Source organism: Passer domesticus, chromosome 15 (assembly GCF_036417665.1).
Source record: "Passer domesticus isolate bPasDom1 chromosome 15, bPasDom1.hap1, whole genome shotgun sequence".
NCBI lineage: Eukaryota > Metazoa > Chordata > Aves > Passeriformes > Passeridae > Passer > Passer domesticus.
Genome location: NC_087488.1, coordinates 9179432 through 9199392, shown reverse-complemented (window position 1 = coordinate 9199392; position 19961 = coordinate 9179432). Strand labels below are relative to the sequence as shown.

At 41.7% G+C, this 19961-nt stretch overlaps 3 protein-coding genes across 10 annotated transcripts in view; 1 reads left to right on the top strand and 2 right to left on the bottom strand.

Moving 5' to 3' along the window:
- IQCK (IQ motif containing K) overlaps positions 1-2307 on the bottom strand; it is a 35873-nt gene extending 33566 nt beyond the window's left edge. The window contains exons 1-3 of the mRNA XM_064390899.1: positions 2180-2307; positions 908-981; positions 115-229 (exon numbers count right to left, since the gene is read on the bottom strand). Coding sequence (XP_064246969.1) covers positions 115-229; positions 908-981; positions 2180-2204 — 214 coding nt within the window. The 5' untranslated portion in view covers positions 2205-2307. The remainder of the gene's footprint in view (positions 1-114; positions 230-907; positions 982-2179) is intronic.
- On the top strand, positions 2189-11791 carry KNOP1 (lysine rich nucleolar protein 1). 4 transcript variants are annotated; one of them, XM_064390892.1, is made up of 5 exons: positions 2189-2313; positions 3438-4803; positions 8239-8307; positions 8774-8851; positions 11166-11791. In XM_064390892.1, exons 2-5 carry the CDS (start codon positions 3439-3441, stop codon positions 11478-11480), a joined length of 1827 nt encoding a protein of 608 aa, XP_064246962.1. In that variant the 5' UTR covers positions 2189-2313; position 3438; the 3' UTR covers positions 11481-11791. The 4 variants fall into 4 exon arrangements, with proteins under 4 accessions (XP_064246962.1, XP_064246963.1, XP_064246961.1 ...); XM_064390893.1 differs by lacking the exon at positions 2189-2313 and adding an exon at positions 2758-3012; XM_064390891.1 differs by lacking the exon at positions 2189-2313 and adding an exon at positions 2759-3017.
- Positions 11792-12702: 911 nt separating this feature from the next.
- The window catches only part of VPS35L (VPS35 endosomal protein sorting factor like), a 51342-nt gene continuing 44083 nt past the window's right edge, over positions 12703-19961 (bottom strand). For all 5 annotated transcript variants that reach the window (XM_064390876.1, XM_064390873.1, XM_064390874.1 and 2 more), the window contains 4 exons: positions 18304-18469; positions 16421-16539; positions 13939-14085; positions 12703-13445 (listed from right to left, as the gene is read on the bottom strand). In XM_064390876.1, the coding sequence (XP_064246946.1) occupies positions 13347-13445; positions 13939-14085; positions 16421-16539; positions 18304-18469 (531 nt within the window). In that variant the 3' untranslated portion in view covers positions 12703-13346. The remainder of the gene's footprint in view (positions 13446-13938; positions 14086-16420; positions 16540-18303; positions 18470-19961) is intronic.

Here is a 19961-nt window from a genome sequence, read left to right as displayed (position 1 = left end):
TCCACACAAGCAAAGGTGTTGCTGTTAATGCTGTAAATTAAATAAATTACAAATCCTGGCCATGTGCAAGACAAATAATCACAGCAGGGTTCAAGATAATATACTCAGACTTACATTTTTTTGGATCAGGGGGTTCTCCAGGGGGAGTTTCCCCAAGTACAGATAGCAGATATTGGTCTGCAGGAGGAGAAAAAAGCTCTTCCACAGGAATTTCTGCTTCCAAAGGCACCTGCTCAAAAGAAATATATCCTCTCTAAACACCCCAACAGACTACACAAAAAATATACAAACCAATTCAACAGGAAAAAAAAATTATAAGGTCAGTTAAAAATTATGGAACTATAATTTATAATTCAAATATTGTATTATTTATGTATTTTCTGAATACTTGAAAATATAATAATGACACTTAAATAATAATGCACTTAAATAATAATATAAATAACTACACTTTAAAAACTTCTGGAGTTTCCAGCACAGTAAAATCATCCAAACCTAACAGAAGGTACTTGGCTCCTTTTGACAGAATATGGTGAGATATCACAATTTAAAAAATATTTTATCCATAAGAAATAGTAATTATTTGATAATTAATGCTGGTAGCATTTCCTGAATAGGTATTTTCCACTCAGAAGCTTAAATATCTCTTTCACATTGTTCAGAAGTCCTGACATTCACCTTTTAAAGAAAATAAACTTTTCTTGTTAGCATTACTCAAGTTGCTTTAAATACAAGCAATTATTTGGAATATTACAATTGTTGGTTCAAATAAGCTGTTTGAAAAATAATAGTTTTGTTTTCATTTTATGATTGAGTCTACCCTGTGGGTACCTAATTTTCACATTTAGTTGTTTAAAATATTTTCAATCCATCTCCATGAAGATTTTTTTACTTGAACTGTACTCACTGATTCTTCTTTTGATTCAGGATCTTGTTTTGATTGAGGAACATCTGAAAATTGAGGCTGTTCCTCTTCATGTTCTAAAAGTAAAAAAGTACATTTACCAGGAAACCCTAAAAAAATATTTATTTTCCTCTTAAACCAACATTATTTTTAAAAGTATGTATTTAGGTTTGAAAAAACAAAAGTTACAATGCAATAAATATTTGTTTAACATGAAATCTAACATTTTAAAACAAGCAAGAATTTTAGACACTCTTATCAAGTGCTCTCTTGAGCTTTAAGTCAAGTGCAAGGTTCTCACTGACAAAAGAACATTTATTGGGAAAAAGGTACCAAAATAAACCAAAATAATAATTCAAAATGTTTCAACATAAGTAAAATGAACATGCTTGCACTGAATCAACCATTGTTTTTACTAGCAGACAATCCACTTTTCATAGTGGATTCTTCTCAAAGCAATTAAATCCCACAGACATTGTTAAGTATTACTGAATCCACTTAAAAAATAAGATAAAATAAAGTAAGATAAAATAGAATAAATAAAATAAAATAAAATAAAATAAAATAAAATGCCGACGAACTAAAGGCTGTACATGACCCTCAAGGATTGCTGAGGGACTCAGGCTGAGACAAATAAAGGACCAAGGCCAGGAACCCGCTGGGAGCAGCCCCGGGTCCCACAGCGCAGCCCGGCCCAGCAGTTCAGCTCCACATCGCAGGCGCTTGGCTTAGAATAACCAGCCCTACTCCCACCCGAAAATGGCCTTTTTAGTGCAAAACGCCTGCTTTGGGCATGTGAAGTACTGAAGGGAGATAACGCTGTGGAACTGCAGAGCTGCAGCGCTGCTCTCTCAGCCTTGCAACCTCAGTGCTCTCGGGCAGTGGAGAAGCCCAGGGCCTGAGCACAGATGTTGTGTGTTCATTTAACCTTCGTTAAGCACTGACATCCGCCTCTCTGCCTTCCCCGGTCAGCTCCCGGCCCGTTACAGGATCGCCTCAGAGCCCAGGGCAGCTCCGAGGCCCCGCCGCGCTGGCAGCAGCCGGGCTGCGGCACCACACACACAGAGGGCGTCTGCCGGGGGCTTGTGGCAGTGACAGCACCGCGAGGCCCACGAGCAGAACCGCCCGGGGCGCTGGTGCCGGTGGGGATCGGGGCGGGTTTGGGCGCTCTGTGGGGCGGGCGGGAGAGCAGCGGGCAGGGCCGGCCTGAAGGGCGCCGGGGAGGCAGCGCGGGAGCCCTGCGCGGGGGGCTCGGAGCGGAGCCGGGGCTCCCACCTGCGCCGTGCCCGCCCTCCGCCATGGCCGCGGCCCGCGCGTTGCCGCGGCAACGGCTCCGGCAGCGCCCGCGCGGGGCGGGCTCGACGCGAGCCCTTCCGGAGCGGCGGCGGCGCTGCACGTGGCGGCGGGAGGTGAGCGCCTCACGGCAGCGCGCGGGGACCCGCGCGGGCACCGACCGGCACGGGGACCCGCACAGGGCCCGACCGGCACAGGGCCCGACCGGCACGGGGACCCGCACAGGGACCGGCACAGGGCCCGACCCGCACGGGGACCGACCCGCACAGGGACCGACCGGCCCGGGCACCGACCGGCCCAGGGACCCGCACAGGGCCCGACCCGCACGGGGACCCGCACGGGGACCGACCCGCACAGGGACCGACCGGCCCGGGCACCGACCGGCCCAGGGACCTTCACAGGGACCGGCACAGGGACCGGGCCGGGCCGCACGGGATGCGGGGGCGCGGGGCCGGGCCGGTCCCCGTGCGGGTCGGTCCCTGGGCCGTGCCGTGCCGTGCCGTGCCGGGGTCCGGAGCGGGGCGGGCCTCGGGCTGCCTCCCCCTGCCCGGTGCCGGCTGTGGGTGGGCGCGGTGGGCCCGGACAGACAGCCTGAGGGGGGCTGTGCCGGCCTTGTGGCTCTTTCCGGGGTTTGACAGCCTCAGTGTTATTATTCTAAATGAGCCGCAGTGATATTGTTATAAATCAAGAGGGGATAATTGAGTTTCTCAGCAAGTGGGTGCTAAAGGCTTCTCTGTTGTGATCAGTTCGTTGGCATAAGTGTCCTGAGAAAAGAAACGGAGAGCAAGGATAAGAAATCACCGATAGGAGCAAATGTAAGGTAATAAATTAAATTATTCCCAGGTGCCTGGGAAGGGTCGTGTAATGCTGAGTGTGAGTTCAGTGTTAAGTGAAAAGTCACAGGTATCTGGAAAACTAATTGTATTTCTGTATACGCACTGATGCGTTTTGCTGTTTAGGAAAGATTTTTGGAGGGTAGGTGTTTCTGTGAAAACTTTGTGGTCTGCTGCTGGGAAACAGACAAATAGAGCCTTGGAAACTAAAACAAGGTACACTAAACAACATGATAAAAAGAATGACCCCAGTAAACAGTATTTTCTCTGTGTGTCTGTGTGTCCTGGTTCCCCATCATGGGAAGCAGACTCTAGAAAGAGTGTCAGGGACAATGGCAGATCAGGAATGGTTTCAGAATAAAGTAGATTAGGAAGCAGTTCACTAACATCTTCATATTGTTTTTTAGAATGATGATAAAGAAAAAGAGAAAAGACATTCAGGAGGAGCCTGTACAGAAGAAGAAAAAGGTGAAGACTGTCATTAAAATTGAGGAAGATGTTAAAACTGTCATTAAAACTAAGGACAATGGCCAACTCAAGGAAAAAACTAAGACAAGGAAAAAGGAGAATTTAAAAGATGAATGCTTACACAAATTTCACTCAAAGAATACTAAGAAAAACAAGAAGCCGAAAGTTGGCTCTGAATTATTCAGAGAAGGTAATTTAGAAAGCTTTGTAAATATAAAAGATCATCTGGATTTACAACTTCAAGAAGAACCAGAGGAACAAATTAAAATATTCAAAAAGAAGAAAAAAAAAGTCCAGTGTCATTTCTCCTTGGAGAATAATGAGGATAGTGACGTGGAGCTTTCAAATCATCGCACATATGGTACTAAGAAAAATGAATTCTCTTCTAAAAAAAAGAGAAAGCATACTGCTTTGGATTTGGATGGTGAGGTAACAAAGAAAAAAAAGAAGAAAAGCAAATTTTCATTAGAGGACATCCAGGACACTGAACAAAGGCAATATGCAAAAGTCTGTAAAAACACCCACAAATACACTTCACAAAAAGCAGTTTTTATGTGTGAAGACTATAACACAGGTAATGCCCAGGATGGTGGGGAGAGCTGTGTGAGAAAGAAGAAAAATAAAAAGAAAGATAAGTCAGACTGCTTTTTACCACTGGCACATAATGAGAGCAACATGCATCGAATTCCTGGTAGCCCCACTGCATTAAACGACTTCAGAAAAAGGAAGAAACATAATTCCTGGGAGTTTACATGGACAAGCAGAGAGGAAGAGGACAAAATTAAGAACTTTGAGCATATCGAAGAGAGGAAGAAGAAGAAGAAGAAAAAAAAAGCTATTTATTCCTCAACCTGTGAAGATAAGCCAAACTGCAGTCACAGCATTCCTGATAAGCATCTCCCAGCACAGCAAGAAGTTGAGCTTGAGGAAGAAGAGCTGTCTGGAAAGAAACACAGGAAGAATTTCAAGGATAATAAGGAAGTCAGTAAGAAGAAAAAGAAGAAGATTAAGAAAAAGGAGGAGGAAGGAACATACTCAGGAGTTTCTTTAGACAAATACAGTGCTTCTAAAAGCCAAAAAGTACTGCTGGGAAGCAGTAAGAAGAACAAAGAGAGTAAAATGGAGCGAGCTCAGTGTGTCACAGGGGACACTGTAGATGGGACATTATGCAGTAGTAATCCTGTCCTGTGTGACAGAAAAAGGAAAAAAAGGGAAAAAGTACCACCACAGGACTTAGCTGAAGAACCAGGTTCAAAAGCAGCTGCAAAAACCATCAAGACAGAATCAGAATGGAATGAGTCAGTGGTAAGTTGAGGAGAGGAGGGCAGCTTTGCCCCCTCCTGCTAAGGAGCTGAAAGCCTTTGGGGCAGTTCCCTGCTCTGCAGGCTGCTCTGCCTGCAGGGGACACTGAGGGGGGGGAGCAGGACCAGCTGATCCATTTCAGCATGTCACAGCTCACAGGCCATTCTGAGCCAGCTCCTCAGTGAAGGGCCCGTGCAGGGACCAAACCCCAGCTGGGCTGGTGCTGTGACACCTGGGGCAGCACTGATGCCTGCTGCTGTCATCACACAGTGTTTCACTTGTGAAAATGTAAATATTACAGCTAGCAGCAAGTATTGGCCCCAGAAAAGAGTGGGTTTGTACAGTCATAAATGCTCAGTTGCTCTTAGCAGCACTCTTCATAAAGCAGGAGTTAAATACTATGTCATTTACCCTGAGCAGGTGGTAACCCTGGCAGCAGGAGTCAATCTCATTGTTAGACTTTCCTCAAGCTTTGCTGCTGTCACTGCTGGAATTATGTAATATCAGAAACAAAGGGGAAAGTTGGCCAAAACCTGTTGGCTAATTCCAGCAAAACTTCAGAAAAAATCCTAGGAATCCTAAGTGTAGACTGGGCCAAGAGCATTGAAATATAAATTCTGATAGAAAGATACTAAAGACCTAAACACACAGTTTTAATTAAAACAATAAATCTATGCAAAAGAATAAGTAGATGTAAGAACTGTGTGAATTGTAACTGGAATTTTATCCTGACTGGTCAGGAAATCCCATCCTAGAGTCTTGCAGTACTTGCCATTTCTGAGGTAAAATGAACATGGGGAGGAACTGATGAAATATTTGAAATACAGACATTTTTTTCTTTATCTGATCAAAGTTATGTTTTAAAGCTAAGGATGCCAGAAGTTAGTACCTACATGCCCAACTTCTGTTGTTATCATTGGGAATTAAGCTGTGAGATGCTCAGAAAATCAGCAGGTTCTTTGTGTATTTTCAGCTGCTTAAACTTAACTTTGAAACCAGCACATTGCAAGTTCCTAGGAGGTTGTTTTTATTTCTGTAGGTAGTGGGAAGCTGCACTCCAGTTGCTTTCTATCAAGAATTTTGAATGCTTGGCGTATTTAAATGTCAAGCACTAGTTAAGAAGGTATCACTGAAGATTTTTGCAAGTTAAGGGTGGAGCAGACCATGATGTGAGCAGCTTCTCAAGCTCTCTTCATGGTGTGCTTTGCTTTGTCATGCACTCAGATGCAGTTTCCTCAAGTTCTGTGGAAACCTGGCAGCTGCCTGGTGTCTAGTGCTAATAATTAAATTTAGATTCATGTGGAGACCCAGATACAGGTTTTTTTCACAGGTTTGTGTGGGGAGTGTGTATGCTTATCAGTCATGAGGTGAGCAGATGTTTGGGGCTTTCAAGTTGGATTTCTCCTTTTGACCTTCCAAAAGGACAGGGTGGTTTTATTGCTGGATATATTTTCTAATTAAATCGGCATTGCTTTCTTGAGATTGTTGGACATTATTTGGATTTTGCAGCTGCTTACATTGTGTAGAGGCAAGATAAGCCCTACAATGACATGTAAACTTTCATGACCAGTTAATATGGAAACCACAGCAAATACCTTGCAGACTGTTGAGAAGGGAGTAGGGTGATGCATGTTTTGTTCCTCTTTCCCATAGGCAGCTCCTTTAATAATAAAAAGACTACTCAAAAGAAAATCTGAAGATTGAGAGGTCTGGGTTAATCAGTTCTAGTGATTTCTAGTTCCTGCCAGGCCAAAAGACACTGCACTAATAAATGGCTGATAATGTGGTCTGGCATTTAACTGTGCCACAGTCATGAAGTGTTTTAATCTACAGCATGTCACACAAGGCTCTGTGTGCCTTGAAAAATCCTCTGTTGGGCTTGCCCTGCAAGTAAAAGAGCAAATTTTAAAGACAGTGTGGAGTGATACCCACTTAGTATCAGTGCTTGGTGTTTTTCTCATGGGATGCCTTTGCAGTCAGCTGGGCAGTGAGGAGGATGAGGACTCCGTTTTCTGCTTTGATGTTGTTTGCCAGCAGACAGCATAACCCTACCACACGTGGATGTGCTCCTTTTCCATGAAGGTGGAGGCAGCTTGGCACACTCCATGGGGTAGTTTTTTCCACTCAGTAGCCCTCAGCAGGTCTGCACCGTGCTGGGGATGAGCAGGGATGGGGCTGCTCCCTCCTTCCAGCTAAAAAGAAAAAAATATGCTGCAGTTGTTGCAGAGTCCTGTCAGGACAGTTTACCTGCTTGTTTTAGTAGATCTGAAAAGACAGTACCAGGCCATCTAGAAGTAAATTGGGGGTTGTTTTTGGTTTCTTCTTTTCTTCCAAGAGCACGAGCTCTCCTTCCTGCAGACAGTGTTCTCACATTTTTAATGGTGCATGTACTTGTGTGTGTGTGTGAAGGCAGTGTATAAAAGGTAGCTTTGGAAAATGAGGTAAATCACTGATAGCTTTTAATATAACTAAAGCCTCAAAAAAGTAACAGCAGGTTCTGCTGACAGAAGTATGTTACAAATCTTTTCCTTGTCGTTTCCCTGGCTGTTTCATGCTTGGTTTATTATGTTAGCTGTATCAATAGATCTTCCCTTTGGCCACTTTTTCCAGGCTGGTCTCAAGCTTATGGCTCTCATTTACCACTATCCTGGAATTGCTACTTACTCTGTTGTACTGGATGCCCAAAAAGCTTCTCCTGATTGCAAATTTGGAAGAGGAAGGCTGGGGCAGTGGTTTAGGCGTGGCAGCCACTGGGAGCAAAAGCTGCTGCAGGGCTGCACTTTGTGATCAGGATCTGGTTGTGTGTGGGTTCTGCCCAGATGTCCCTCCTGCCATCCAGAACATCCATTCTTTCTGGAGCTGCTCTGTCTCTTCCATCAGCTCCTGTTCCTTGCTCTCAAATGTGGAATAATGTGCTGCTGGCTGCCATTGCAGGGGACAGCTCCTGTGTGAGTCCTGCCTGTCCCTGGGACCAGCACCCACAAGGGAGCACAGTGCAGCTGCCTCTTGATTGGTTTGTGTTCATTTGTTTCAGAGAGACCTTTAGTTATTTTACCTCCAATTTCTATTTTTTTTAACTTTCACTGTCTCTGTGCCTTTCTTAAGTATAAATTTAAGCTTTTACAAAATGGTTTAATTGGAAATTAGTCTGCCTGCAAACATCACTGTGCGTGCCAGTGTTGTTGGCAGGTCCCTATTAATGTGTAAATCTAAAAATCATTTATCTTGATTAAAAGAAAAAAAATCTCTGCGAGGTTTTTTCCATGGGAATACACAGATTTTATTGGCATTTTTATCTTAGAGCCAATTATTTCTTCTTGCCCCTGAATGGTACTACTGATTGCTTACTTTTTTAACTACTTTTGTGGTAAGAGCTGTGTAAATTCTAATTAATCAGAATGGATAAAAATAATCATAAATCTTTTTCCTGTTTTACAGGAACATCTAGATGGTGTAATTATTGTGAAGGAAAAGAAAGGAAACTGTGATGAAATTAACATAGACAAGGTATGCTTTGTCCTAACTGGGTAAGATCTAAAGCAAGTCAGCATTTAACATATGCATAGGAATTGATACAAAAAAAACTGCTTTGTTGCTTATCTATGCCTGGATTTCCCTAAATAAAGCTCTGCTTAAAATGTGCTTTACGTGTGGGTTAAGTCCAAAATGTACAGTCAGTGTCAGAACTAAGTAGCTTACTAAGTTAAAGGTACATTTCTTTGCCTTTCATCACTGTTGGCAGTTAGAAAATGAGACTTACTTGATAAAGCAAACAACTCATTTAACAGACACTGAAAAATTGCAGTTTTCATGTTGAGTGTGTGAAAGGATCCCATGCACCTTTTAATTATCCTTCCAAAATTCTGAAGATAACTAATCATTTTGTTTTTCTCGTATTATTTCATTGTGAATTGTCATTTAACACACTGGACACAGAGTCTTATGCTGCATGTGTAATTTTTCTGCACACCAGGTGAGGAGGCAGGCCCTGCAAGAAGAAATTGACAGAGAATCTGGCAAAACCAAGGCTTTCAGTTCCAAAGTGGGACAGGTGATGTATGAGTTCAGCCCTCAGCTGATGGAAATGCTGTGTCCCAGGGCAGGTTCCTGTAAAAACCACTGTGCTCTTTTTTGTATGTGGCTCATGTACAACAGTGTTCCTTCTGAGTGCAGATCTCAGGCCATGCTATAGAACAAGCTGGTACAGTGCCAAGAGTGAGAGCTGAGCACTGAACTCCCTGCCATTGCACAGTGCCCTAATTCCCATCATCAGTCCTCAAAAGCAACATTTTCTCTGGTTCCTCCTGGAGAATGAGCCATCAAAAATTGCTACAGAAGCATTTTCTGCTTACTGTGAAACACAAGTAATTTTTGGGCTATGGGTGCAGCAGTCACTGAAGTGTGTCTGATTTCTCACCTGCAAGACTTTGCACACATTCAGCCACAGGGACACCCATGGGAAGGTAAAGGGGGTGGCAACTGTGAACACGTGTGTGATGTGTAGAGTCAGTCCTCTCATGGCTTCTGCATCCTCCCTCCACCTCTTTGGAAGATGTTTCCTGATTCTTTCCTTCTGCATCCTACTCAGCCTGGCTCCTGACAGATTCACAGTAAGGTTGTGGAAGTTTGCTGCAGTGTTTAGCCAGGGGTGAGAAGATTGAAGTGGAGAGAAAGCTTTGCTAGTAATTCAGGCTTCTGTTGTTTTGCAGGACTGCCAGAATGCCTAGAAAGCTGGAATATGCCTGAAACAAATGCCAGAGACAACTCCTGTAGATCTAACATAGTGGGAGGGAGTCTGCATTGCTCTGGAACTGCAACTGTCTAATAGTCTCTGGAGTCATTGAGAAAAATGACATCCTTGGCAGGAGATCTCAGCTCTTTGGCACTGATCTGTCTCTGTTTAGTAGTGTGCAGAAGAATAGAAGCTGTGAAAACTAATTCATCAGCTCCACAAAGTGAGCTGGAAATGCTTCAGCAGAAGCTGTGTGTAGTGCCTGCCAGCAGCTCACTTAAAAACAGAGTTTTGACAAGCCATAATTATGTTTGCATCTGTGCAGATGTCTCCCATTGCAAAGGGAGGACTTACATTTATTTATTTGTGTTGTGTGTGTATCTGGATGTGTGCATGTGTCTGTGTCACAGACTGGGCTTGTGCAGCAACTTGCAAGGTCAAAAGGCTGAAGGATTATGGGTTTCTTCCTTTCATACCAGGTACTCAGGCCTGTGATAGTGAATATACTCCAGCCTTGCATTTTTTTAACCTTTTTTTAACCCTGCTGTAGCTTGCCTGCAGTTGTGTAGCATGCTGTGTGTCATGCTGTTTGTCTGCTGGAGAATGACTGTTTCATGCAAGCTGCAACTGTTCTGTTGGAAGGATTTCAGGCTGACATAAACATATCACTGAATTAACTTTTTTTTCCTTTGATGTAGCCAGCTTAGTCAGTTTAATTAATAATCAGACATTCTGCCATTTAGTATCATGCCCAGTTTTAAAGAAAAAATTCTGAGTAAATCCTGCCAAAAATATTTATAAGTGACTGCAGAGCTATAGCTCAGGAGTCACACACACCCTTGAATAATGAAGCCTGTTCTTAGGTAAGCCAAAAGTTCATGAACTCTGTAAATCCTATGGTGTATCTGGGGTTTTCCACAAACAGCTGAAATCTCATTTTAGCTGGATATTGCCTCCCCAGAAAGGGGCCAGAATCTGCAGACAGAAGAAAAATCCTGAAGGGGTGAAGTAGTCCAGAGAGTGCAGTTAAATGCAGATACAGTAAATACAAAGAACACAGCAAACTGCAAGGGAGGAGAGGCTTTAAGAGAACTAGACTTGGTCCTGTGGGATAGGGGAGGCCCTCTGGTTCTGCACCCTTGCAATATTAGCTGTAATTAGTGGGATGAGAATGCAAATATTACTTAAAGCTTGAAAGCCAGATTGAAGAGTGTCCACAAGTAACAAAACACTGCTGAAAACAGCAGTGCTCTGACTGGGCAGTGGGAATGAAAGGATAACCCTACAAAATGACAGTGGAAGAGGATTAAGTCTGACAGTTTTCTTAGAATAAGAGATGCTGTCTGGCTCTTGGAGCTGGGTAAAGAGAGAGCAGAAAGCCAAGACTCCTAAGGACAGAGGGAAAGGAGATTCTCAAGGCATTAAGCCTGGCTGCAGGTGACATGGCTGAAATGCTGCTGAAGGTGCACTCAGGTCAGTCTGGTACCACTTCCCTGGAGAGATGGCCATGGAATAACAGCTTCCCAGCTCTGTCCCCTGTCAGCCTTCTGTGTTCTGTTCTCATGGTACACAGCCAGAAATTGTCTCCCTTGGTATTTCTTAATTTTAGTGTTAATTTTGTTTTGCCTCACAGGATACACAGGAGCTTGGACAGTGGAGTACAGCTACTTTTAAAAGTTCTGCGGAACAAATGAAGTTTTTTAGACTGTTGGGCGGTTTTAAAAAAGGTTCTGTGCCTATGCAAAATCCCTCAGCAACTACAAACAAACCAAACATGGCTCTGAACCAGGAAGGGGAGGAGAAGTTACAGCAGGCTCTGAAGATGCAGTTTGATAAAGCAATGGACTTGAAGCAACACAGAGGAATTGGTCTTGGATTTCAGCCTAATGCCAACAAAAAAATATACATAGACAAATATTCATCTAGATCTATAAAATTTGAAGATTAAAACTCAGAAGAACTAAAGAGTATGAAATTTCTTTTTGCTTTCTACATCTTTTTACTTGAAATAAAATAACAAAATGCTGAAGAAATTTTGTTTATGAAGTACTTGAAGTACAAGTTTTCACCTGCATATACCAATGGAGCTGGGTCCTCACTTCATCCAAACAGTAAGTTTTGAAACCTTTGTCATGTTCTGCAAGGCAAGAGACAGCCTCCTTCAGAGACTGAAGATGTGTGCCATGCCTGCAATTAGTTGAAATTCAGTAATTTTTTTTAAATGCTGATTTAATAAACTTACTTTCATCTATATCATAAGTGATTCAAAAGGATTTTATTGTTCTGTAAAATCTTCACATTTTTACACTTAGTGGTACAAAATGATGGTGCTTTACTTTGAAGACACACTAGTGGTGTGCCCTCAGATTTGATGAGGGCAGACTTTTAACTCAGGAAGTAATTCTTAAAAATCTTAACTTGTAATAACAGCATTGAACATCCTCTGTATTTGAACTGTGCTCTGGCAGTTGGATTTTCAATCAGCAGCTCTTATCTAAAAATGGAAGTAGAAGCATTTTGGAGAGTAGCACCAACAGAACTACTCAATTTCTTTATCATTAAAGACAGCTTCACTTTCCACAGCAGTTTTCTGCAATGGACTGCCCTACCTGAAATCATCTGCCTGCAGCAGAAAACACACTTAACAAAAGAGCACTTGGTTCTGATGCATTTTGGGCAGCTCTTGAGAGGAAGTGAAAATCATGCTGAGACTCCATCTGAAGGGGTGCCCATGAATCCATTCCTGTGTTTGGGAAGAGGGAGATGCTCTTCCTGCAGGGTCTAAACTTGGAGAAAACCTTCTCCTTTGAAGTTCATGTAAACCACCACTACCTCAACATGAGGCTGTTCTGCACTACTGCTCTCAGTGTTCAGCACCAGCTTCCTCCAGCCCTTCCAGGTTTTGGCTCTTGTTTTACTCAAATTCAGGTAGTTAAGGCTCTGTTTTCTGGTTTGAAACAAATGCTGAATTTGAGCCCTCAGCTACTTGCCTGGCAAGGAGAAAAAAAAAAATAGCAATAGATAGATGATCTCACCACGGTTCCTTACCGTGGGGCAGAAGGGGTGAGAGTGAAATTTTGTTAGAAATAATAACAGTATATGTAACTAAATTCCAGAAGGGTAAGGTGATAGATTTGTATACACAAAGAAACTCCCCCAGAACACACAGATGAACTGCAAATTGTTTTATTCAGTGATAGGTACTTTGCAAATATAGAGGACTTTGCATAATTTCCATTTTCCTTTGCAACATTTAAAGATTCCTTCTATTTTACAAAATGCCACTGGACTAAAATGAAAACATAAACATGTCTGTGTAAATGTAGACATTAGAACAGCAACACCTCAGCCATTTTTCTTTGCCACTGGAACCGGCCAGGTCAATGCTGGCAGCATCCCAAAGCAGACAGGTAACTTGGTCTGTTACACTGAAATGCTGTTTTCTGCAGAGGAGAATGACTGTTCTGCAAGAGGGATGAAGTTTTAAGGCTGTGAACTCCTTTGTACAGATTATCTTCCTTTTTTGTTAAAATTACAACAGATCTCAAAAGGCTTTTGCAGCCATAGAGGTTCAAGACAACTGTTTCCTGAATGTAAATCAGCATTTAAAATAACAACGCTATGGTAAAACTGGATACAGAAACTCAGGTTAAATTATTGCACTCAGAACAGTTTTACCTTTGCTGTGCCAAGTAAATGTGTCTCATTAAGGAAAGTAACAAACACTGAACTCCTGCAGTGAGAGTGGAGATCAGTGACTTCTGGCCTTGCTTCCATGCTCCCTTGTGCAGGTGACTCCTTGAAGAGGCTCTCATCAGGTCCTGGACTGCAGAGGAAGCCGGAGGGCCAAGTCTGTGAAATGACTCATTTCAGGCTGTTTGCTCTTCCTCTTGATGTAGTCTAGGGTTTTCACCTAGATTTGAAAAAAGGTATTTGGAGATTTTCAGTGTCTCATTTCATAGCCATCAGTTCATCTTTGTGAAGGTGTTTTATCACACTCATTATCATGTATATGTTTCTTAAAGGCTCTCAAATGCCACTTTACCAGCTTTGACCAGGCAGTTCCTCCACAAAATAAAAATGCAGTATTTCTCTTAAAGCTAGTTTTCTGTACTGAACAAAAGGTTAAGAACAACCAACACTTTCAGGTTCCTTAATGGTTGTTATACTATTAAAATTCTAGAAAGATACAAATCACTTGAAATAAGAGAAGCTGCTTGTTCATTAGGAAGCATTTAGAAAAATAACTTGTTGGGGTTTTAAGATAATTTGATTTTTTTAAGATAGTAGCTTGTGAAGAGATGACGTTTATTCACATCAAGAAAATGCTACCTTTTCCCAAATAAAGAGTGGAAAAAGATATTAAGAACTAAAACCTCTCTGCAGTATCTGTCTCCCTGCCTTACCATAGTCTTGGTGTCAGCAAAGCCATGCTTCTGAGCAAGATTCCAGAGGTTGACTGAAAGCTGGTTCAGTCTGTTGTTCCGTAGGTCCCCATGAGCCAGGATGGTGTTAAAGAAATAGAGTGCCAGCTGGCTCTGCCTCTTCAGGGTCTAGGATGAAAACAAAAATATTCCCATGTTACTGTACACTCATCCCAAAATACCCAGCTTAACCTCAGCAGCTTCTCTGAAGCCCTCAGAAGTTCAAAGGGCACTCCTTTTGTGACACACAGCAATAGTTACAGACATAAGAACAGAGTTTTCATATTCCATTCCAAATGCAGCAAACAGCCCTAGCTGTAAATCAACATAAGCTGCTGTAAATAAAATAATTACTCAAGACTCCTACACCTCACAGCACTTTGGCACAGCACAGTGTGTAGGTCTGACACATTTACAACTCCAGACTCCCTACCACTGCACAGAAATCACCCTCCCACCAACCAACCCTGCACTCAGAGCACCCTAGCTGTACATTTTTAGAGAGACCACTGCCATCAGTCTAAATTAATGCAACTTCAGGCTTTTGTCTCCCCACTCTATTCTACTTTATTTATTTATTTAACCAAAGATATTTTTCCCTGCTATTTCACTGAAACTCTGGTGATACAAACATATTTGCACCATATTTTTAGCTACTTCCCCTAAAATTCCTGAGGGGGGACCCTAAGGGCATAAGAGCAGTTTTCCCCCCACACAAAGCAAAGAGGATTCACTGCTCCATGTTCTCTTGACCAGAAACAGCTTGAACTTTACAGAACTGTCCAGAACTAAAAATTTCCATTCCAGCACTGTCACACAAATGAAGCATTCTCTAATACTGTGAAAAGACCACACTGTGTTAACAATAAAATGCATTGTTCTCTTCCAAGTTGCCATTTTGGCGAAAGGATTTTATTGTGAGAAAAAATTATTTTCTTTTATAGCTTTTAAAGGAAATGAACCAATAAAAACACAAAATCATTAGAGCCTTGTTCATTTAAATGAGCAACCAAGAAGATGAATAATAAAAGGTCACCAACACTGAAGCAATCCAAATACCACAGTGATTTTATGACCAGCTTTACTTTAGCACAATTAGAGATCTCTGACAATATTCTCATCACTTCTATTTCCTCAGCAACAACAGCTTCCTCAAACAACTATTCATTCTTACAAAGCAATTTTTATCTAAATCTCTCAATGGCTTTCACTCAGCAAAGCAAAATAAATGTCCCTCTTTGTAAATAAGGATGGACAGAGGAGCAAAGCCAAGGCAAAGGCAGGCCAAGCACCTGTATCTGTGCTGCTCAGCCTAAAATCCAGTTTTCTGTGCAACAGCCTCAGTGAACTAACACAGCATCTCCCTACTCATGCTTGAAAGGAAAAAACAAACAAAAAAAGGCCTTTCAGAAACCATGGATTTCAAGACCTACAAACATTCCTACCCACAAATTCCATACAGGAGTCAGATGCAAAAAAATCCCTAATATACAACCCACATTCCTGAAAACTGTTGAAATTTCCTTCCAAGACCTGGACCATTGGACATTCTTAGCTGTGCTAGAATGGTTGTTTCTGCTGCTACTGTTCTGAAAAAGAACTGCTGTTCCCTGAGGTGATGTGTACAATGATGCAGAGGATTTGAGCAAAGGATATTTTCATCTTGTATCTCTGCCACTGCTCAAGGAAGGACAAACAGGATAGCAAAAGCAGAGAAAAGGCTAAACTTAGCACAGTGTCCTCCCAATATGTATCACTTAACACATTCTGTATTGGCAAACACTCTGGGCTACTGTGCAAACAGCCCATCTAAAAAATTCCATCCAATCAATCACGCCCTGCCCTCCCATTCCAGGCCACCAGCCACAGGATTTCTATCAATAGAAGCCATCCAGTAAGGGCTGACTGGGAAGCTGTCCATTCTCAGAAACAGGTACATTAACAGAACAGTGAGTTCTCATTATTTCAGCAAACATCAGTCACCTGCCTTTCACATGCAATCCATTAAGCTAGATTTGATCCCTCAGAGCCTCTGAATTCCAATCAAGAAATTCAATAAGCTGCCTAGAGTTTTCTTTATTTTATATTGAACAAATATACTAAAGTCAGAGTAAAGACAAAACAACTATTTCCTCCCTCTGTACCTCTCTCCTGACATCATCTCAGTGCCTGTGATCTGAAACTTTTATAATTATAGGTGGCTTTCACTGTATTTTCCCCAGTAATAAAACTAACTGTGAATTCTCACTTTGCTCATTACAGAACTGGACATCATTAGGTGTCTCCACCACAAGCCTGCCTATGTGATGGTCTCACTTTCTAAACAAGTACAAATACCCAATTTCCTTTTGCTATGAGGTTCCTGAAGCTTTTGAAAAGACCAAGGCCTGGTCAAAGGGGGTCTGTTTCTTCAACTCCAAATTACTTTTGGTTTTGTATTGACTCAAGCTGAGTAAGAACATACCTCCTCCTTTCCCAGGGTTTTCAGGTGATCCAGGATCTGTGACACCACTGTCTCACTCAGTTTATTAATTTCAGCCAGGAACTTGGAGTCTCCACCATACAGAGTATCATTGGAATCAACTGCAGAGACGAATTCAAGCTTAGGTCTGGCCAAAGAGCTATACATTTATTTGCTGTTGGAAACATCATGTATTGATAGAAGACCACATTTGGAAGTCATAAAATGACTCCATGAAATGACCCTCCTCCATGAAACACAAACAGAACTGGTTTTTAAGTGCCTACCACCTGGTTGCCTACTATGTCCTTTTGATTTTAGGAGCAAAACCCTAAGAATCTTTTAGCTTAAAGCCAGTCCTGTACTCCTGGATGCAGCCAGGCTCACAAATATCCCCTAGACTCAATGTTAAGCAACATATCATGTCAATTTTCAGGCTTCCCACAGACTCCCTGCTCCCATCACTTTAGAAGAGTATGGCCATCATCTACACTGGGCCAAACAATTTGTGTTTTATTTAGTGAAAATAACCAGATTTTCAAAAAGAAACTGCATTTTTTTCCTTAAAATAAACCCATGATTACCTCAAAGTAATGAATAGAAATTCAGAAAGTGTATTTTCAGTTTCAAAGACCTTAAAGGATTCTTAGGAGGGAGAGAGCTCTTCAAGTTTTTACAGCTTATATAATTGTGATTTTAAACATGTCTTTTGCCCTAATTTATTTATGTTCTATTAAGAAGAAGGGCAAAAGATTTTTTTAGGTTTAAATATATTCTAGGTAAATCAGAAAGCACAATAGATGAAAGATAATACCTTGTTTCCAAGTAAACTTAATTTTAAGAAGCTAAGGTACAAGATCCACCTAGAAAAAACTCCCATTGCCCTACTACAGGGGGAGAATTACTAATTTATATTTCCATGCTTCTCTCCATTAAAATCTAATTAATTTCGATTTCTCATCTTGGGATTACGCAGCTATTTTGGTTATAATGGAGTGAAAGAAAAAGCTAAAGCACACTTCCTTACAGAATTTGAACAGCAGATTTACTACAGGGGAGCACTTCCACTGACAGCTATTTTCTGTGCTGCTAACTGCAAGAGGTGTTTTGTCATGGGTGGTAAATCTGTCAGACTGTTCACCAGAACTGCAGAACACATTCCAGCCTTCCCCTCTGTGAAAGTCTGTGCAACAAAGAAAAAGTCAAACCATCTTGGCCTCTCTGACTCATTAATCTTCAGGGTGCTTGAAAGGATTTTTATTTATTACTCTACCTTAATTTAGTAATCTATAATCAGAAGGCAAATATTCAAATTTTAGAGCATATATCAAAATATTCCAAAAATTATTACAAAAAAGATGACAGCTATTTTTCAAAAGGTAAAATCTTTAGAATTTTCTAGCAATTCTGAATATTTTTGCAAGTTACTGCAATTTCCAGAACTCAAAGCCTGCCTTCAAAGCAGCAAATACATCATTTAAATAATGAAGACCAGGCTTTACATTCTGAAAACTGGAGTTGTTAATAAATGTGGATGAAACACCAACGATAAGTATAAATCAAGTTGATGCTTTAGACTTAAATAAAACCCTTCATATGCATAATCTTTACTTGAAAAGTTCACATTTATAAGCATTTGCACCAACACCACCAGAAGCAAACTAAGGAACCCACTCTGCACAGATTCACTTGAAAGAACAGACTGCACCTGTTCAGGAGCCTACTCTTGGATTAATCTAAGTTACAATACCTGGAACTGGATAGAAAAATAATCCATCCTGTGAGCCTGATTACCACTGGTCTTCATTAACTGGCTGTGGTGATAAGACATGTCCTACCAATGTCCTGGTGGAATGCCAGGAGCCAGAGCCCCCCTCAGGTATTACCTTTATCTACATGGTAGATAAATGCTTCTTGAGTCATTGCAGACAGCAGATGCAAAACATTAGTATAAATCCTGACTTTGTCATCACTGTTATCCTCCCAGGTGTAATCCTGGATCACATTCAGTAATCCTCGCACAAGGAACAACACTCCCTGCTCTGGGTGGTCCTACAGAGAAGAAAAAAGATAGATCAAAACCAACACCACATCTCTGGAACAAAAATAGGATTATTTGCAGCCATTCAGTGGTGTAGAGTCACAGTTTGAGCTCCATAAAAGCAGAACTACAATATAATTAAAGCTGACAGCTACTTTTCTTAAGTGTGCTTCCTGCAAATCCTTTGAATTTTTTTTCCAGTTTCCATCTAAAATGCCTATTTGACCCATAAGCAGAACATGATACAGGCAGCCTCCACAGACAAACTTTGAAATGCTTTGTTTTGTAGTCATGGGGGAGCAGTACAAAATTAATTGTCAGCTTCTTAACAGCTAAGCCTCTAAAATTAAACACTGGGTAGATTTCGTTATTAAAATCGTATCAGTAAGATGTAGTGTATTACTCATATAATTATGAGTTTCAGAAGAACTCCTACACTGGGAAGTCAGTTACAGACAATCAACAATCTTTTCACATGAAATGAAAAGAAAGACTCTGCTTTACAAAAGCTGGGAGGTTTTACCAGCAGCTTTAATACTGCACCAGGCTAATTCCAGCTGGCACTTGGAGCAGTGGCACCAGGACACACAGGACAAATCACAGTCCACTGGGGACACTTCCCTTTGATCTTCTGTAAATAGGGAACGGAGTTAGGGAAGCTAAATTCTGAATGCTGGCATCTTGTTGCAAGTTATTTTTCATTGGTGAATCTGAGAGGTTGTATCAGTCCTTCTTCAGTCACCTGCCAATGATCCCAGTCACTCCCTCACAGCCTGACCCCTGCAGTCAGTGACAGCAGTGACATCCCAGGGCAGCTCCCCCTTCCCTTCCACCCTTCTGAACAGGGGACACCCCTGCCACTGCAGCAGGGGGAATGCACAGCTCTGACAGCAAGGATTTGAACAGCACCACACTGAGTGCTGCTTCACAAACAGGCAAAGGAAAAAGGAAGGAGAAAACTATAAGGGAGGTTTCAGTGAGGAGGAAAAACCCACTGTCTCCAAGAAGAAATTAATATACAGGTAATTTACGATTTCCCCTCATCTTTTAGATATAACTGAAAATATTGGAGAGAAAATTACATCTTTCTCTCAATTTGACAGTTAGTTAAAAACTGGAAGGGTGTAGAATGGTAGTACTTTGTGAAATATTCATCAGAGGAGGAAGGTTATGCCAAAACACATCTTCTAATTATTGTTTTCACTCCAATGATTAGGCAACCTATACCAAAGTAACTGAAACTAATAGCAACTAGAGCTCTATATTTTTCCCCTCCTCGTGGGTATGAGATTTTTGAATACTTAGCTAATAAACTAGTAAATGATGTTTACACAATTAAATGATGGTGAGATTTCACTCTACCCCAAATCCACTTCTAGTGAGAGGTGTTGCTGAGAGTGGTAGAGCTGTGCCTCCACACAGTTGTTCTGCCTCCCCATTTTGCATTGGGGTGAGTGATTTTGCAGTCAGTGAGCAGAACAGTTCATCTTTTCACAGAAAACT